We start from the raw sequence: 21,073 nt of genomic DNA, 5'->3' as shown, positions 1-21,073 counted from the left end.
GGGACGCGGTAGTCGCGACGCGGACGCGACCCAGTGCTCGTGTTCATCGGCGACGTGCTGCGCGGAGGATCGGTGCCGGGGAAGATGAGCCTGGAGCGCCGGGAAGTAAGTACTACCAAGGGGTTGGAGGGGGTGTGTGCGGAGCAGGGTGACGTGGCCACGCGTATAACGTCCCCGATTCAACGTCCCGTGGGCGGTGGACGGCGATCGATCCGCCGCCGACACCGGGATGTTCCCGTGGAAAAACACTGTGGAAACTACTCGCGTGTCTGCAACCCTCGTGGACGAGATCACGGAGTCGCGTGTCTGCGTGCAACGAGCTGGATGGAACCGTTTGATCGAACGTCCAGGACGATGACTGGGCACCACTATACGGCTGTATGGGTGCTTTTGTAAATATAGGATGCGTATGGGTGTTTTTGTAAATATAGCCCAGGTGTATGGGTGGTTTTGTAAATGTAGCAGATATACAGACGTGAGCGAATACGAAAGATCGGTGAGATGATGGTACGATTGGCGATACTGGAGCTTGGACAGTTGGTCGAGGACGACGAGGAGGGTGAATTTATGGGGAGCTTGTGAGAGGTGTGGGAGCTTGGATGCTGGTCGAGGAGTTTGTTGATTTAAGACGACGTAGGCGCTGTAGGGTCATCGTATGGCGATAGTGGCGATAGTGGCGAAGTTTGGAAATTTTGGAAAGGGCGATTTTGGATAGACGGCTTCGTGAGAATGGCGACCATTGGAAACTTCGTCGTCGAGGACTACGACTGAAAAGGGAAAACGTATGAATGCTTTCGTACGTGTATATGTTACACATGTACGAAATGGAACGGATGAAGGACGTAGTGAAGATATACGAGAGAGCTTGATAGATGATGTTTGAGATGTTTCTTGATATAAGCGATGTAGAGAGGTGGTTCGTATGTTTGATGATGGTGGAGTTTAGATAATGTAGGTCAGAAAGGTAGCGACAGCTTGAAAAAAGAGCAGGTTCGAGTAGGTTTGTCGGGGATGGTGTTGGGTTCACGTTAACGATCTACGACTAGCCTTTTTCTATATGTACATCTTACTATGTACTTTTACTTCTGCTTTTATTTATACATCTTTCTTCTTGCTCCCTCCTTCTATTTTCCCTCTGTTTTCATCGTTTCGACCATACTGTTCGTCTTGAGTGCAACTCGATATACCATAGTAAAACGCAAAGTCTGTTAAAACCAACCACTTCTCTAGGTAAACTCCAATCTTCATTGATCAAACAAAATTTCTCATTCTTTTGTCAACGCGTAGCAAGTTTCTAGGAAGTAGAAGATATGTAGGTCACGATGCAGAGACAGATCGAAAGGGAAGTAAAGCAAGATCTCGAAAGAGGTCTTACTACGGGCCACTTTTAACCCTTCAACGCTCAAGCCCGTGTCTCGCGCGGCTAACCTTATACCTTACAATTCTGTATGCTTTCAGCAGTGATATATTTGTTCGATTCGTTGAAACAAACAGCATTATAGAGTTTGATGATAGCAAAGACCTATACTTTAAAACTTTCCGCATTATAAAAAGTAGTTGATCGTTTTCTAAATGTAACATAGACGCACCAGTTTATACCAATGATGACTAAACGGCGTATTAATAATCTACGAAGGATACAAATTTATTTCCAACAAAAGTTCATCTGGCAAACAAGCAGAAATGTTGTACGACCATAGATCGTTTGAAATTTTATTAAAACGTTGCAACGAAAATAAGGAAACGATAGCCTACAAGATCGTCGGATAAACCTCGTATTGCTAGACTTCCACGAAGAGAAAAAATTACATTAAATAAGAACGTAAACGCTAAACTGTGCGATACAAAAAATTGACGAAAATGAAGAAATTGATTTATCGAAACGATTGGAATTAAAAACTTTAACTTCGTAGAGCAACGAATCTGATCTTTTACGGTCAGTCTTCTGTGCTCTTTAATGGCTTACGTTGATTCTCGTGTTATACAAACAGAGAGCTTTTTTATATCTTTCTCTCTTAATACGTACCTCTTACTCATAATATGTACCGAAGAAGCTTAGTTAGGAATTTTGGAACATCCTGTATAGCAACGAGGGACAAATCCATCGGAAGAAGAAGATCGACGATTCTGCAACGATCGGATAAAGAGAAAAGGGAAAAAGATACGAACGTTAAGGGGTGAAACACTTCGCGGTTGCCTCGCCGCGCTACTGTGGTGTTTTTCATCGTTGATTCTTATTTCATCGCATCACGCACGCCCCCACCCCTGATCGCTCGCCCTCCGTCTCGTTTTTCAGCCACTTGCAGCTGCGCAAAATCCTACGAGAAGCCGCGGAGCACACCCTCCTGCAGCTGCAGTTGGCAATGCGATCGCGGTTCATCGTGAACGCTTCTCCAATTTCTTCTCCGCCAACGTTCCAACCAAACAACCGATAACACACTTGTTTCTTCCTCGTCTTCGCCACAGTAACACGACAAGTCGATTTAATCGTTACATAAACCCATTCGTCGTTAAGAGAAGATTTGTCTTCCACAAGAGTAGGAAATTTATTTGGAAAACCGCTGGAACGTCAAAAATCAAATTGCTGGACTCGGCGTGGGAAGGGTAGTGCACAGACGTTGCTCGTTATACGACGATGAACCTTTCGTTCTGTAGGAAAAGCGAGCAAGGAGTGGCTAGGACTTTTACCGAATAGAAATTTCCTTTGTTTTTCATTCTCGATGATAGATCGTTTCGTTCTTTTGTTCTTTCGCGGAGATACGGCACGTTTGCGTTGTCAGACGAACGCGGTCGTTGACAGGAAGGTGGACGGGTTTCGATAGGCTAGATAAAGTGGAAATGAAGTGAGGAGCGGAGGAAATGGCACATGTGCCGGATATCTTAAGATTCGAGAATTCGTTTTCTGCTCTGGCTCGTCGTACCCTCGGGTAAAAATCGTGTACGTTGTATTAATAAGAATTTCCGTAGACGTACATATTTAATAGATCGTTTGTAGATGTTCTTCGTAAGGATAATCCGTTTGTGCATTCGTTGCAATAGAAATGAAAAAAGCTGTAGCTACGTACAAGTTCGAGATTCTTTTCATCTTTACGTATTTCCAAAAGTTGTTCCATCGTACGACGATATCGATATATGCATGAACAGGAATATTTATGTCGAGCTATAGTAACACCGCAGTAACGTTTCCAACATTTCTGTAGATTTGAAAGGAAAGTTCGTGCCAGAGCGGCCAGATCGAATCAGATATTAATGGAACGTTTTGTCGGGCGATATCGTTTTACTTTGGTTTATTTATACGCGTTGTTAATAAGCGTCGATGGAGTTAATCAGCTGTTTCCTTATTTATTGCTGGCAATTTTTTTTGCCAACGTAGGGATATAAATTTAGCGTAGTTTCCTTTATCTTTTGTTTTCCTCTGCCTTTTGTTTTCTTTCACCTTTTATCTTTTGTTTGTCACGTGCACGTTCTTCGTACGGCCCGATGCAGTTAACCAGCTGCATTTTTTTGTCATTTCCAGGCGAATTATGATACACGTGTCGTCGGAGAACACTCAACGATACGATCGTGTGAAGCGCAAGGGCGCAGTGTTTTTGTCCAACATTTTTAAATCGAAAAAGCTGACGTTAGGTATGAAGATCAACGAGGACGAAGAGATGGAACGTGCCCCGAAAGTCGAGACACCTGGTAAGCCGAGAAAATGTTTCTTTCATAAAGCATATAGATATTTAGATAAGAGGTTTTCTGTTTTATCGCTGTAGAAAATTCACTCGTTCAGAGAATTCCAGAAGTTGAGATTCTTTCATAATAGAAGGGTAAAGTCGCCCACGTAAAAAAAAAAGAAAAAGAAAAAGAGAAAATGACACGTTTTAAATTACTTTCGATCTATTTCATCCCGTACGTCTTATTCGAACGTTTGTGAGAGCGATTTAAAATATCTTTGATTTCATAGTTGTCCGGATATTATTTCTAGATTCCTTAAAATCGGAATTTTTCTAGTTAATATCTTCAGAGCAACGACCTTCTAGCTAATTGATAAAACATTGATATCGATATTCGTAAGCTAACGAGCAATTTATTGCAAGACATGCATCGAAAAGGACGACTACAAAATATCTGCAGCTCTTAAAAGCGAAAAGCTTCCGAAAAAAGCCGGGGTAATCAGCAGCTGAACCTTAAATATATCAATATTTTTTGTCGCTTAATTGCTTTCCCTAGAATTCGCTTGAAAAAGTGTTTTTCAAGCGGTGACACGTGCGAGAAAAACTTTCGCGCATAATATACCCTCTGCTTGTGCACACGTATACGTGCACGTACTACGTACACATTAAAGAAGAACACCTTAAAATACGAGTGGAGAGGTAAAAAATATTTCTTTTGCCTGGATATATCCAGAAATTAATCGGATAATTCTTTCGCAATATAAATCCCACGAAAAACGAATAGGAAGATGTGAATTTATTTTTAATGACGTGAAAAATGAGAAATGAGAAATAAAACAAAATATATTCTATCGTATTTCAGCAAGGTAAAAATGACGATATATATATATATATATATATATATATATTATTATTATTATATATATAATATTATTATATTATTGTTTATAATATTATTATAATATATAATATTATTATATATTATTATTATATTATTATTATTATATATATATAATATTATTATAATATTATTATAATATATAATATTATATATATATATATAAATTTAATTGACAGGTCAACCGTGCTTTTTGCAAGAACGCAATTTTCTTCGCTCACTTTTCTTTTCTCATCTTTTCAAAAGAATATAAATCACGAATGTTCGTGATGAATTTTTCGAAAGCAGAATGCATCGTCCAACTATTCGATTATTGTCGTATTGTCGTATTATTGCATTTGTCTTTCCGAATATAAATATACTTTACGAGACTTCCGAATGATAAATAATTAACCAGTTCGGGTTGCAGATAAGACCAAACTTTGTCCACCGTGCATACGAATATCGAGCTGTTGCTATCGACCAAACAATTACTTTTTATTTCTCGAATCTTCGTTACACAACCAGTGATAGAAATTCTAAGCTTTTGAACGAAGAGAACCGTATAGTTCGTACAGCCCTAAGGGGATTAAGATTTGCGAATTACCAAACGATGGAAAAATCTATATTTCTTAAAACACTAGCCTAAACGTTTGTAACAATTGCGACTAGTATTACGGTAAACAAAGTGAAACACGGTACGCAATTGATAACAAATAACAAGTCGGCGATAACAGGAATCAACACGCGTGTTCCAATTACGTAACGACCGTCCAATAAAATCTAAATCGTTTCTCTACTATTTTATATCGATTCGACGGAATGCTTGAAAAATACTATTATTTGTTCTTCTTCAAGAACGATAATAGAAATTCAATCGATTGAAAAATTGACGATTAAACGTAGCGATAGCGGAAAATAGAAAAGGAAAAGTATAGAACGCGATATTCGCAGACGTAACATCGTCTTCGATGTCGATTATCTCGAAAACGGAGCCTCAGGTGAAAAAACAACCCGTGTTTGCAGTTTGTTTTGTTACGAACCACACCCTTTCGTATAGCTATCCCTCGCCGTATATTTCTCTACTAAGAAAAACCATTTTAGATATTGCCAATTCATCACGATCGACTATAAAACATGCCTAATCTGACAATTAGGAAAATTAACTGGATCGATTAGATATTTTAAGAAGCGTGCTATACTTTGTCTTTGCTCTACTGCGCTATGAAATGCGGTATGCCCGGTTGATGCATTTTAAACGATAAATGGAATAACTCGATATTATAATTCTTAAGAGTTCGTCGAATAGAATCGCTATCATAATGAAATACTATCATCGTTGAAAATTCACATCGATCTGTTCTTCTTATTTGAAGAAGCAATTTGATCGAACAAGCGCGATTAGATGTTTTATTATTATTCGATCGACAGACGAAAAGTAAAATAGTATTTTTTTTTTTTGATAATTAATTAACGATAATTAATTTCGATAATATCAGAACGGAATTCATGTGAGATGGAATTTCAGCCGTGAGAGGTTCGAATTCGTACGATTATAACACGATTCTGATTAGTGGGATAATTTCTGTTCCAGCGATCATAACGAACGCCTGCAGGCGCAGCGGCAGCGAAAACGACAACCAGGTATCGAGGATTCCGTCGACCTTGAGCGTGGCAGCCGTCGATGTGGTCGTTGCCTGTCAGCCGTCACCGTCGCATTCCATTCTAACCTTGACACCTGGTAGAACACGAAACATCGATCAGGATATGGAGGCGCTTAGGCTAAGTCGACAGGATAATCCTTTCCTACAGGTTCGAATCGATAAGTCTCTTTGTTGCCCGTTTACAAACAGGCCAACGACAAAGACAAGGAAGAAGGAGAACGATTTCCTCAAGATTCAGCCACTTTTTGTCAACCGAGATAAGAAACGAATGAAAGAACTTTGAAATAATCAAATGCCAGTATCTAAAAGTTGCGAGAGGTGTAATTATTTTTTATGGGGGAAAGAGCTGTTTAGGTTTGATTAATGGCGATTCCGTGATTTCGCTGAAAGTCGAACGATTGGTACTGGAAGGTTCTTTCACGGTTCTCACGATCCGGTTCTCGCTTTTTTTACGATTTAACCAAAACTCAAACGATCGCAGAATTCTTATGTCGTCGATGCGATTGGAAATTTGACATAGTTGAAACAACGGTATGACAAATTATGATAATTTGTGGTAGAAAAGGAAAAAGAAAGAAGACAATGGACAGTGATTTTCCACGAATCGGTACAATTCAGTTTGCTCATTCACGGTTTAAAACCAGTCTTCCTTATTTCATTAAGCAGCCCGCACGCCATACCAGCATAATTCGTTCCTTTGCAGAGTATACCGCGTATGGTGACTCATAATTTCGTACAAATAAAACTCATACATTCGCTCATCTAGGTCTTTTGCTCATCGTGCTAGGAACATGAAAAAATCATACGAATCTATTATTATTATACTATTATTCGTTATCTAAGATACGCTATTTACAAGTCTTTGAATGAAAAATAATTCATTTATTCTAAAGAAGATTTTCTTATGCTTTTCATTACTGAGAGTAGCTGATTAGTAAAAGCGACTCCTCCTGTTAATTTAAATTTGTATAATTCCAGATCAAATACCAAACCTGCAAACCTTCTACGATCTCCAAATATTTCTAGAATTTCATTTCTCAATTCTCTTACTCTTAACGTTTAATCTAGAAATTTAATTCTACGTATAGATCAATGAGAGGTACATTCTGTAAAATCAATTAATCCAAAGATAAAGCTCATTAACCCATCCAATCACCACGTACCACTTTCTTCTTCTATTTATATCCAAAGGAAAAAAAAAAAAAACCTATACCCTCTGTCCCAGTTTTCTACATCACTTCACATCCACCAATACCATTAGTATTCTACTTCAAACGCAATAATTCCAACAATCGAAGTACACTCGCGTTTCCACCAATAGCGAATTCAAAGAACATAGATAACAGATAAGCTGTTTTCAGTATGAACAATAACGTCTGTCTGTGTCTATATAAAATTATAACAGCCCAGCTAATTCGATTGAAATACGAAGATGTATTACTTCCTGTCTGTTCTTCGAATCCTTTTTCACGTATCATCGTGTATATTTGGACACATATTTAGACAAGAAGACGAACGAAAGGATCGACGCTAAAGGAGAAATGAGAATATAACAATGGGGAAAGAATTTCACACCGTGATCAGTGAAATTTGTATGTGACCATTTTCCATTTTTAACGTTCCGTTTGTAATATCTGTTGGCTAATATCGTGCAACTTTTCTTATCGTATCTTGTATTCTTCCACGGTATAAATATGTATCAGACTGTTTAAAATCTTAGATTTCTTTTTCCTATCGCCCTTCGACATCGACCATAAAGAGAATTCAGGATTCACTTTTACATATTTCAACGATACGATCGAATAAATTTCTAGTCTCTGCCTCAGTGATAAAAATCCTCCATTACCAGAGATTCGTCAACTCATATTTCCTGCACTTTCAAGCGTTCACAGATAAAAGATAACTCGATTTCCTCGGTGTGAGTCTCTTCCGCTTGCTCTCCATTACTCAAAGTCACACACGAATAAGTTTACGATTCACGCCATTTCCCGTGTCTTCGAAATTCCTCTGTCTCGATGACCAACGACGCCTTATTTCACATATATAGGTAGATGAACGACAGTGTTCGCATTTTCCAGGTACTGGCGAGTCGCGAGAGTCTGGTCGAGTCTTTGGAAGAGTCTGAGTCCGATGATGCCATTCTGATGTCTCAGGTGAGCAATTTTTCCCGTTCGTTCGCCCTTGTCTACGTCCATGGAAGCGTGAAAGAAGCATCGATCGGTTGGCCAGCTTGCATTATTAATGCTAACGTGAACTTGATAACGATGGCGAGCGATAGAAAGAGGAAGGGACCTGGCTAAGAGAACGATACGTCTTTTCTTCTACAGAACGGTCTTTTAGAATAGGTCGCGACCATTTTGGCATGTGTCATGGATGTACAAAGGACACGGGTTATCGAGAAACTATTTTTATGTATCTGCCTTTTAGACGTCTCAAGGTAGCAGTTTGATTTTCAGGCGATTCTTGTTATATTTGAACGATAGCACGGATGTTTCTAGTTATTTCAGAAATGGCAGCTAACTATAAATTCGTTTCGCCTACTGGATATTGTAACGAATACTTCATTCGGGATATTTTACGTATCTTGTTATATTTTTATATCTTTGGTGTATTCTGTGGATTTTTGTATATCTAAATTCAAAAATAATTCTCTGTCTTTTTTTTTAAAGAATTACAAATTTCCAGTCACTGTACTCGCGTATTGTTGAAGATCGATGTTCAAAGATTCGAATATATTTTTCTTCGGTGACGCAGAAAATTCTGCTGCTCTTTTACACCGATTTTTATACGTCAGGAACAATAAAAAAGATATCGCGGATAAGAAGCGGTTTTGACACGAGAGGAATTTTTAGAAAATTGCTTGCGTGGCGACTGATACCGTATCGAATGGATCACAATGCTTTTCTTGGAAGCGCGTGGATTACACCGAGAATCCTGACGTGGTATTATCGGTTATTACATAAGTTTCTGAAGCACTATAATTGTTCGGTGCTAGCGTTCGGATAAAAATTGGAAAAATTGGAAAACGCTCGTAACTGTAACTTGAACTACATATGTTTGAATATACGCGAAAGAATGTATTTTAAAAGGATTATTAGTCCAAAGTATACGTACCAGAGTATATATTAGGTTGTCCGAAAAGTGTCTTTCTTTTACAGACACGTCTTTTCCAACGATGCATTTTTAAACAAACACAAAACCTAATCTGTCGAACGTTGTGATCTTTATTTTGATAGAATGGATCCTACGTAATTCGATAAAATAATATAAAATGGAAAATGTGGTGCGTCCAATATTTCCTTATAAAACGAAAGAAACTTTTCGGACGACCTAATGTCATCGTTCAGCAATACGCGAGCAACGTGTAATCTCTATAAAAAGCTAAATTCATGCCAGGAAATTATTAGCTGTTCCAATAAAATTGAGTCATCACGATATTATTCCCACGATTCATTCTGTGGCCGGTATTCTTAGAATAAAACGCAAGAGATCGATTTACCGGTTGTAGAATTAGTCGGTAATTATCGATCATTCATAACAGTTGTCCATTATAAGGGATGGTACGTTCGATCCATTAACCCTGAGCTGACGAGTCACGATTACAATAAGCCTTAGGTATAATGGCTGCTATACGAGACTTGATATATCTACTCTACCTAGATTCTATTGTCGAGCTTTCGATGAATTTCCGTAACTTCGATCGTCGAGGGCGGTAAACCCGATACTCGATATGCAAATTCGCAGAAAATAAAATAAAGTCGCGAGAAGGTGAACATAAATTACACGATGATTCTTAAACTTTCGTATATTTCTATACTTTCCACTCGAACTTGCTGGATTATGGATATTGATTTTACACCGTTTAATTGCATCGTATAACAGCATACGTAAAATTGATTATTTGGCCAGATAAGTACTGTCTATTTTATAGAGATTAAAGTGGAAGCGAATCGCGATAGCGACGTAAATAAATGCCAACCTTGTTTTATCATTCGAAGCAATTCGGGGAAAATTTTGCATCTTGAAAATTGACGTATCTTTCAAGTGGAAAGCAGAGATAATTGAACTGAACAGAGGAACGTCAATTACACCACTTGTGTTATCTGGTTATCTCGGGTCACTGCAATTTTTCTAATCTACAGTATTCCTATCCGAGTAGAGGACTCTCGACATCGAATCGATGTTTAATAGGAAATAAAAGCCAGATCGATCGCTAATCTTACGCGTATCTTGTTAGAATTTGTGATATAATAAGGATGCGATTTAATAGTTAGAATTAACTTTATTAATGGAACGATGGCGTAACTTCTAAAACCACTATGATGCAAGATATGGAAAGTCGATTATCGAAAGACAATTAGATTAAAGCATCTTTAATACGAACGCTTTGCTTTAATACGAGCATCTTTAATATGTACGAAAATAATATACCGCAGTAGTAATATTCGTGGAATAAATTTATCTCTGTGCTTAAAGTTAATTTCGGCGCTAACAAGTAAATAGTAATAAAATATCAAACTACAAATAGACCTAGACCTAGATACGTAACTAGCTACGTAGGTTGCTTATCAATAAAATTTATGGTACTGTAGTACTAATACTAGCGAGCGAAAGTTTCCTGATACTGTGAAACTTTGCTTGATAAATTATGTTAGGAGGTAAGCAAGGCCTGAGAAATTAATATTCCGCGCTGATTTTAATAGGATGTACAGCTTTCTGAAAACAGTGGAAACGCTCGAACAACGAACTGACGTTCGATATAAAAAGACTTTTGTCGTAGACTCTCCACTTATTCCTTTTCCTACGTAGAATCTTTCGTTTCGCATTTGTAACGTTACTGTTTGGCGGATGTTTATGCATTTACAAAAATTAACTGGCGTTATAAAAATTTGAATCTTCAAGTCTGCAATTTTATGGTTCAACGATATAATTACAGATACACTCGTAGAAATTATATAATATGGAATATTAAATAACTGGAATAATATACCGGGTAAAAATTAAAGAAGCCAGATACAATGCATATACGGAGTATCTGCAAAATCATGGTACAAGCGGTCGAACGGTTATTTTATGTACAAAAATAAACCGAAAGAGAAAAGAATAACATTTTTTCGTTCGGGGTTTCCTCTCGCAGAGAAATGAGTTTCAAGTTGCTAATTGTAAATTTCGAGGTATCCGATTTTCAACATCCTCTATGGTTCCATTTCTTTAATTGGTTCCATGAAAATACGAATTTGTATCGACGTTCTGAATGGTCGTTAAAACGTATACTGGATAAAAATTGAATACGCTGGAGTGTTTCTTCGCTTTGCTCTCGTAGACAAACGTAAGCTCCTTAATTTAATTTCATTTTAATTCCATAAAAATACGAATTTGCGTAAACATTGGCGGCCTAACGATTATTGAATCATCCTCTATAAATAGAAAATCCTCGTTTTCAGGAACTGGGCGACACCGATCCATTAACCTTAGCCCAAGTGCACGAGCACCTGGTACGAAGTCCACCGCCCGCATCGTGGCCTCACACCACGACTTTCCATTTTCCTCATCAAAATCAGAGTTCGTCGGGGAAGAACGACGTGCTGGCTCATTACAAAAGCCCGTCGAAGGCGACTTCGTGCCGTGGCAACGATCACGAGCTGTCCAGAAGCGAGCCATCCACGGATATCAGAGGTGCGAATCCAAACGAATAGACAGTTGTACTTTTCTTTTATCGCAACGGCGCTCCTTTCGTGTTATCTCGTACGCGTGTACGTGTATATATATTGCACATATGTGTCCGTACAGCTGATAGCTCTTTTTCAATAGGAATCGTTTGCGTGCTTCGCGTACGTAAGCTGTGGCAACGTAAATTTGGCGCTTGTCTTTGGCGTTGGGGTCCGATGCTTTCAATAAATATATATCACATTCTTATAATCGTCCATTCTCATGGTTGTTCGCCATTATCGACGTTAACGAGGATCATATTCGTTGAGTGGGCCCTTTCGATGGTATTTCGGGCTTTTCGAATGAAATTTCGATCGTGGTAGTCGACAGATTGCTTTCAGTTATCACTAGAAGAATTAGTAGAAGATGGAGATAGTGGAGAATTTGACTAGTTGTAGATGCTTCATGCTTCGTTCCAAATTGACTTCATCACTTTCGAGTTATCAAGTTGGTAACTTTTACCTTGCTCTCGTTCGCTATTACAACTATTAAGAACTTATTATGTAATTTCTGGCGTCCATATAAAGTTAGCATCTTAGTTTTTGAGTTGATAAATTAATCTACCAACGTTTTTTCTCGTTTCACAATCTTTGCAACAGTCTTATTAAAGTTTTCTCAGGTGATTTATGGTTTATTTAGAAATTAATCATTTTTTTTTTTTTTGGTTATTAAGTTAGTAATTTCTCCTTTGTTTCTTTCTTGTATTATTTTCTTTCCACGTTCTACGGATTGTCTGATGGATATTGTACAGTTTTTCTATCGTGATCTTCAAACTGCCTCTGTATCAGTTTCTACCTATTTCTAACATATTTTATCCTATTTTAATAATAATAATCTCTTTCCATAGAATATCGCTATAAATACCAACGTAATGTGTTACATATGCTAACCATTTTATTTAAAAATATCATCCTCCAAAGTACCAAAATACTAATATAATAAAGTATCGTTTGTTTTAACAATCTGAAAATAACAAGGTCCCTTAGCCCACGCGGATATTTATGCAAATTATTAGTCGGTCGGTATACGCGTGTTGTCATATTTTAAGCCCCGAAACGACACACGACACGGACAGTGCATTAAGCGGAACAGGAGCAAAATCGAAGCCACTTGGAAATTAAAATAAATCAAGTGTCTCATTAGAATTTCACACAGGAAGATCGATAGATGCAGGCGTCAAGGCCGCCACCAAGGTCACTCTAAATAGATCCATCTAAATAGAACTTGCATCCTTATTTTAATGTAGAAAGGGTAGATATAAATGTCCCCACGCACAAGTATCATAATCGAACAATCTCGTATTTAAATATACGTACGATTGATGATCGGGTATAAGATCGGGAAAGTGTTGAAGAACTTCATTTAATTCACATTACATCACGTGGCAAACTTGTATTGTTAAATTCTGTTTCTTAATTGATAGATAGCATAATGTCAAAACTATTACGTTATTTATGGAAGACACTAAGCAGAAATCGTAACATATTTACAAAAGATTGTATATGAGAGTTTCATATAATTTAAGGCAAGGCCATTTTTCACATCAGAAACACACGTAATACAAAAATTTCAGATATTAATTATTCACAAATATCGGTGCAGCTAGAAAATGTCATCATCCAAAATGCTTCTACGATAGTACCAGATCGGTGGTTGCATTAATAGCCGCTGAATGTTTTTAACGTATAATCCTACGACGTATGTATATCGTTCCCAAGGATTATACGTCTAATCATATTCCCATTTTGCAGAAATCCTTCGATCTGTGAATAAATTAGATGATAATTATGGTTACGTTCAGCCAACAACTCCACATCCATATGAACGAGCGTGAATCCTTGAAAACGCGAAGAGCGCCGGTACCACAGCCAATATAGTGAAATATGGAAATCCCAACGTAGACACGCTTCTTTAGGACATTAGCGAATTCATATATTCACGATTGACACTTATCTGGCGACCTTGATGCCCGCGGCGCTCACAAACGTACAGACGCGATCGATTTCACTTTATTTTTAACCTGCATAAATTAATGGTACGTGACACGGTGGGCGTGCCTTGACTTTCGATCGGTTCTTCACCGACTTTCCACTGGTAGAAAATATTTTCGCCCCTGCGGTGCATTTCCCTTCGGTTAAAGGGAACTATTCTATTCCAAGACGCGCCTCTCTAAACCTTCCCCGGAATTTTTTTTCAAAGATCTTATACAGCTTTCTCATTACCGTTCTGCGTATATATATCTATGTACGTTTAAGTAATATTTATAAATTTTCTTGTAAGAAAATAATCAAACCTGCGGATAGTGTGGATCCTGAAGAATGTATTTTCATGGCGTCTGTGGTTTTGTATACGCTTCTACTTTGAAATAAAAAGATTGGGAAGATTCTTGATCCGAACGAGGAGCAGGGTTACACGCGAAATCAAAATAATGGCGATAATTTCGAAAGTTTGACTAGCGATCTTTTCACCTTTCGCGCTTTTCGCGGATTAAAAGAATTAAGAGAAAAAAGAAGCTACTAATAGGAATATTTAACGATCATATTTGTTGCCTCGTTATTACATATTATTATCAATTATTATTAAATATCAATATTATTATCAAGTGTCAATTATTAAGAGTATTATCAAATATCAATTAAGCAGGCAATAATAAGGCAGCGAAAATAACATTGGAACACGAGCATTATATATAAATTATAATAAAATCAAGACAAGATAAAAATTGATTGACTCTCTGACAGGGCAGCGCGTGTCGCACGATCGTCGCTACTTCCTTTATTCTTTCTTGTTGGTTGATTTACTGTCGTTGGTGAAAACGCGCGTGACTGATTCTAATCGCCCCCAGCTTGTCGCATTGCGCGATTTTTTATGCCGTCCGTTCGTGGCTCATATGCACGCACGTGAGACATCGTATTTTTTATCTAGGCCAGTAACCCCGGCTCGCTTGCTACGCTTTAATGTTTCAGAAATGTTCTAACAAGCAGAGAATTAATTTACAAGAATTAACGAGGGGCAAACCAATAAACGTACTTTCTTAAACAGCTTTCACCTTCTACATTTTCAATCAAATTGATAAGAAAAATCACAATTTAATGAGTTTTTATTTTAAGGATTACTGATGCTGTTAAGAAAACTACTAAAACATTATCAGCGTATAATGGAAATTACATAAATATTATTTCAGTAATATATTGCTATGTAACATGGGTATTTATAATATTCATTACATAAAAGCGAGAATGTTACTAGCTTCAAAATTTCTGATGCACGAGAAGTACACGGCTATGTAATTCGCGATGTATCGTTGCATGCGCCTGCACGTATGCAACCATCGATGTAACGAACATGCAGCTATGTCACGTCGTATTAATATTCAACTTGTTTAGCATATAGTTTCTATAATTTACAATTCTTCAGCTACTTAACGCTAGAACTACTATAAAACTTGTATCGAAGAAGTTGAAATGAAATGAAAGGTATGTGAAAAAATATAATCCGAGAAAAAAAAGGAAGCTTTCATAAAAAAATATTCATATCCTCAAAAATGCATTGTTGTAAATCTATAAAATTTATAGAAAAAATTACTACGTGATCATTTTAATCGCTCTGGTAGTTCTAGCGTTGAACACTAAAATAAAATTTCTTTCTGTCTTCTCTCGTTGTGTCTAAGGTATAGGTCTGTTAGGTGAGAGCCTTACTGAAGAGTCCACACACTAGCAGATCTTGGACGAAACACTCGCTAAAATAAAATTTGGGATTAAAACCAAGGTCGAAATATAGAGGAATACTTTATAAAAGATTGAACTATCCGAGACACGAACCTCTTTCTTCTTTTCAAACTTTGAATAAAGTAGAAAGATAGAGAAGCAAACATTATTAAATATTAAATGACACCGTTTTGATGAAAACATTGGATTTCTATTGAAATTTTTCAGATCGCCACTCACACACATTTTCGTTGTTGCATCCAACGCCGATTCGTTCATTGTCGGACGTTCGACGGCTTCACAGATCAGCGGACGACAGTGTGCAATTGATGTCGAGCGAATAAAACGCTAATGCATTCCGGTCCGCGACCGGATCGAGATGACTTCTCGCATTCAGAACACGAACCGTGCTTTGTCGGTGCTAAAACGTCTGCTGAAAGTTCCCGGATTGTTTCGGAGGAGCGTGTCCACGAGGAAAGGGCACTTGGAAGCTCCTTGACGAGTTCACGCATGATCGAGGTTCGCCGAAACGATTCTCGAGTCGCGAGTCTCGAGATGTCAACGATTCTTCGATTCTGTTGAAAGAATCGTATCGAAGTTGACTCACAGGTTCGTTTGATAACGGAAGCGAAAGTTTCAAGTTTAACGTCAGTTTGGTGCGGAAAGAATTTCGAACGTTCTGTACTTCGTGATCTGTGTTTACGGAGAATATACCAATTGACGAAGATTTGTAGATTGTCTCGTTGTGTCACAGGTTAGGTATGCTCTGTTTCGGATGAAATGAAAAATGTCCCTATTACGCAATCGAAACATCACGGTGAGAATCGAAATCACAAAGAGAAAGAGAGATAGATGGAGGGAATATTATTGAAATTCTTTTATTCGTTTTGATATGTTGAATGAGACCAGAGCTCAAAGTAAAATGTATGTAACAAACGCACGCGCGCATTTGATAAGTTATCAATGCAGCATAATTTTAAACCCTTGCACGCAATGTGCTCGTATTTAACGACAAAAGATTTAGCTACATGATCTAATGTCAAAGAAAGCGATATCTATTTTCGTTTCACGTAAAAGTTTAAAATCTAAATCTAATTTTAGACTCTGAAAGATATTTTCCAAGATAAAAATCAAGTAAAAATATTTATTCGAATTATCAAATCCTCGACGACCCTAACGTACCGCTTTTTTCTGCAAGTTTGCTCGCGTATTCCAAGAAATTAGACGAGTAAGACTCATTGTTGTGAAGTGAAATTTGATTACACTCGCTCACTGATATAGGCGGAATTAAGCTATTACTTATTAAAGTAGTACAAAGTAGTGTTATTACTAAAAATCAGGGAATTTAGATGCTGCCAAAATTTAGAGATATTTTTATCCAATATGCAAAATTATAGATGTTTTTAAGTATCAATTTGTAAGACGATATATTTATATTTATAAATTACGAGAAAAAGCTTCTAAATTTTTACACTGTCGTTTTCCCTAAATTATTTATTTTTAGTGTTATAACGTATTTGCAAGTCGATGAGTGAGTGTAATTCAGAAAATTTTTCTAGAAACCGGTCTTTGTTTCAATTATAAATTAGTCTGACATATTTACCGACCGAGCCTAGCGTATTTGAACTAGCGCGCAATTCAACAATCAATTATAACGTAACGACATAAATAGAGAGGCCTATGTTTGATCAAAGACAATTATCTTTATTATCATTCGAATTGAGAAATTGTAACAATGTTTCTGGTTTCTTCCGTGCGCGTGTTTCAAACCAATTCGTACTTACATATTAATACGTCTGCTTGTTTGTAATTAATTTCAATCACGTAGCCATGAGAAACAGGAATAAAGTGGTGTTTTAATTGATGCAATAATTGCAATACAGGTCGCAATTAGTTAATTTAAATGGTAGTATAAAATACTATCCTTGTATCTTGGAATTTTCTGTCAACAATATCATTTATTTTTCACTTAAAAATTTTGCAAAAAAATAGCAGTGAGATATCAGCATTTACTGTGGATAAACGTATAATATTTACAATATCATATATAATTTAGGAAGATATTGATTGTTTGAATTTTTTGTAATCAAGTTTGCAAATAGCATATTTCAATCTAAAATATTATTTCGCAAAATCATTAAAGAATAATATATCGTTATTATGTATCATTAATAACTTCTTTTATCATTGCTTTAATTGCATCGAGACGAGTTATCGAGCTTACATTGTTGCTGTTATTGTTAATTAGTCTATATTTATTCTGCACAAATTATTTTTTATCAATAGGACATATACATATTTTCGACGTTATCATAGGATAAAGAAGGTAGCATGTAAACCATGCTTCTTTTAGCATATATTTATTAACATATAACGTGAAAAAAATGCAGAACTTTTCCAGGTAAAAAGTTATTTGTAGCGCTGACGATGCGCCAAAAGTATAGGCCTGATCATGAATAATAAACTAACACGTAATCATAGCTTAAGAATCTTTTTTTACGTAAATAAGAATGAGAGAAGTGTTGTCGATATTTCGAACGATTAATGTGCATCGTCTGAAGATGATACACTTTTAAAGTCGAAAATATTTTTTTAACGTTGCGATATCATTTCACATAGCATAAATACTGACGAGTAGTAGATATGTATGTACTTGTTAAGACTACTTTCGGCTTTCAACGCACATAACCTGTACCTTTTTCACATATTGTTTTGAAGTTGAAACAACAGTTTAAGAATTTCGACGAACAATCCTATTTTATACAGTACACGAACAGTCTCATATTGAAGATAAAATATGTTTCACTTGAAAACTGGCATAAATCAATTGTTTCAAAAAATTGCAACTACGATTACAGACAGCGAGTAAACAAATAATCCTGCTACGTCTTTTGGGTCGTTTTCGACTTGATCAATTGTATATAAAAAAAAAAGGAATGTCTTAAGTTTGAAGGAAGAGTGAAAAAATCGTTGTTCTTTGTTTATTGAAACAAGAAAAAAATTGGAATATAATTCAAAGATTATAGTAGAGTTAAAAGATTAAGATCATAGTGAATAAAATTTTAGCAGGGTTTATACAAAACTTTCAGAACAGTAGCATATAAGAAAAAGGAAAAGATCTAGAAAGTTATTGCGATTATTATTGTAACTATAGTGTCCAATTGACTTGGCCATTGAGAATTGAGATTATTTCTATTAATATATGCGATATTAGATACACTATACACGTGTATTAGAGGCTCCAGACAATTTCGTCTTCGTCCGGATGTCAAACAGGTAAAAATATGAAAAACGAAAAAAAAAAAACAGTAGAGAGACTTATATGATATAATCTAGTCGAATATAACATATATACCGAGGACTGTGTTGTCACTTTTAAGCGAATATTAAATGAATACTTGTTCGGGTAATTATTCGAGCGTTGAATAATCAATGATGGCGAGGTTAGGGCGCGAATATTATTACTAAGTGAACTGAGGTTACTTTTATCGGAAAGTGATGTTGAATGTTACAATAGACCCTCGATTTGACGGATTTTTTATTCAAATAAACTTCGAACTTAACTTGCAACTTTATGTTTTTTTTTTATGTTTTCTATATTGACTAAAAATTTCTTCGATTCTTAAATATTTAATAACCGTTGCTCTAATTAATCCTTAAAATCAAGGGTTTACTGTATTTATATAATGAAACTTCACACGCGGTTGCTTTGTTTTATTTTTTAATTTAAGAAGCACTGTTCGCAAAAATGTTACAAATTGTACTCCCGCATCTTACAATTAGTTCAAAACTAAGACATGGATTTAATAAGACGAATTGAAAATAAATTTCAAATTACGCAAAAGATACTAAATATACGTTACTTGTTGATAAAAAAGGGTAATAACTTTATTTTAAGATGATTGTAAAATATTTATTTAAATTTTTCGCCACTGTTGTCATCTGTTAACCGATTTATCAAATTTTATGCTGTGCAAGTAATTACTAGAATGAATCTTTGTTCGTTTGGATTTTTATCGAAATAAAAGTTTGATTCTTTATACGACGGTATTTATATGTAATTTTCTTATCCTTATTCTTAGAATTGAAGTAAAATTTTGCTATGAAATTGTGAAGAATACAATTGCAATACGAATATCTCTACAATAGTTGTTCCTCTTAACACAGAATTAATTGTATAATTTAATATATTGTAGACTAAAATTCAAAAACTACAATGATAACTTTTGACATTTTTGAGCATGATGCTTTATTAAGACAACTACAAGATAAAAATCTCTACATATACAGAAATCATAGGAACTACCTAATAAATGTTCTAAATACATGATGCAATCACGATCGCATCCAATTAGCTCATATTATTTATTACACAATTCATATTTGTGTCATATAAGTGATGCAATTAGTAACTGTATATGAAATAATACTGATTGCCCAAGTCTCACCGCGTGGAGATCGCTGCGTATGAAGCCTCCCATATCCACGATCCCATTCGACCCCCTTTTACGCAAAAATTTACTAATTTTATATAAAAACATTTTTAAGCAAGCTCTGCTCTTCATGTAGGGAAGCAGACATCTGTTACGGAGTGACACCGATATACGTTTAATCGCTTCGATTTTCGACACTGAACTGACTGCCAGCGACAAGGTTTACACAATGAATTTTGGTTAACGAGAAATTAAATGCCCCGCAACAAAGTCATTTATTTACGAGTCAGAGTTGTCAAATTCCTAGAAAATCTGTGTTCAAGGATAAATATGTTTTTAATGACGGGAATATCGTCTGATAATATCGTCATAAAATGATGATCAGTAAGCGATTAAATAAACACGTTTTATTTAAATGAAGCAGATAGAAGTGTAGAAAAATGATGATAAGGAAAGCCGAAATAAAAGTACTGATAATGATGAGTTGACGCGAGGCATTCTTGCTCCACAAATTTCATTAGAGGTAGGGATTTTGCAATATTTTGCACCAATAGGAACGCTCGATTTTCCTATGTATGAGCGCGGGCAAATTTAACCTGATCAAATAGACAAATTGATTAAATTGACGAATAAAAAAGATATAATAATATTTAAGATAATATTTATTACTGATTATAATAATATTATGTTCTTAATGGAAAATCGTCATGTGTTATACGAATATCTACATATCAATTATTAAATAAAATATAATGGAAAAAATAAGGTAAAAATTACTAAAATAAATCAAATGTCACCAATTAATTTTGCATCGAATGTCATTGTCTCCATTAATTGTCACAATATTACGCCTCTATTCTTTTAGGATCAGCACAAAACATAACCAAAGATTTAGAATTAATGTATAAAGCTGAACTAAATATGTAAAAATGAAGCAAACTCAAACTCTGCCTTCTATTTTTAGTTTCTGCAATTCTTTCCAAGTTCTTACAGAATATAAAATTCTATACCCCGTTTACGATTG

At 36.0% G+C, this 21,073-nt stretch overlaps 1 protein-coding gene across 6 annotated transcripts; it reads left to right on the top strand.

Moving 5' to 3' along the window:
• Positions 1 to 19,658, top strand: LOC100747161. 6 transcript variants are annotated; one of them, XM_003487328.3, is made up of 6 exons: positions 1 to 105; positions 3,518 to 3,684; positions 6,131 to 6,348; positions 8,279 to 8,353; positions 11,645 to 11,876; positions 15,845 to 19,658. In XM_003487328.3, the coding sequence occupies exons 2-6, from the start codon at positions 3,525 to 3,527 to the stop codon at positions 15,958 to 15,960; spliced, it is 801 nt and encodes a 266-aa protein (XP_003487376.1). In that variant the 5' UTR covers positions 1 to 105; positions 3,518 to 3,524; the 3' UTR covers positions 15,961 to 19,658. The 6 variants fall into 6 exon arrangements, with proteins under 6 accessions (XP_003487376.1, XP_024221565.1, XP_024221563.1 ...); XM_024365797.2 differs by lacking the exon at positions 1 to 105 and adding an exon at positions 200 to 378; XM_024365795.2 differs by lacking the exon at positions 1 to 105 and adding an exon at positions 2,348 to 2,927.
• The last annotated feature ends 1,415 nt before the right edge of the window (positions 19,659 to 21,073 follow it).

The sequence above is a fragment of the Bombus impatiens genome, unplaced genomic scaffold (genome assembly GCF_000188095.3).
Source record: "Bombus impatiens unplaced genomic scaffold, BIMP_2.2 scf_0151, whole genome shotgun sequence".
In the NCBI taxonomy this organism is placed as follows: domain Eukaryota; kingdom Metazoa; phylum Arthropoda; class Insecta; order Hymenoptera; family Apidae; genus Bombus; species Bombus impatiens.
This window is presented reverse-complemented; position numbering and strand designations above follow the sequence as displayed.

What these genes read in the sequence shown, in the direction of transcription:
- LOC100747161 (XM_024365795.2), top strand. Translation starts at nt 2,860, where the DNA reads ATGGCACATGTGCCGGATATCTTAAGATTCGAGAATTCGTTTTCTGCT. An exon ending in CCCGAAAGTCGAGACACCTG is followed by an intron (nt 3,685 to 6,130) that starts GTAAGCCGAGAA and finishes TTTCTGTTCCAG; the next exon opens with CGATCATAACGAACGCCTGC. An exon ending in AGGATAATCCTTTCCTACAG is followed by an intron (nt 6,349 to 8,278) that starts GTTCGAATCGAT and finishes CGCATTTTCCAG; the next exon opens with GTACTGGCGAGTCGCGAGAG.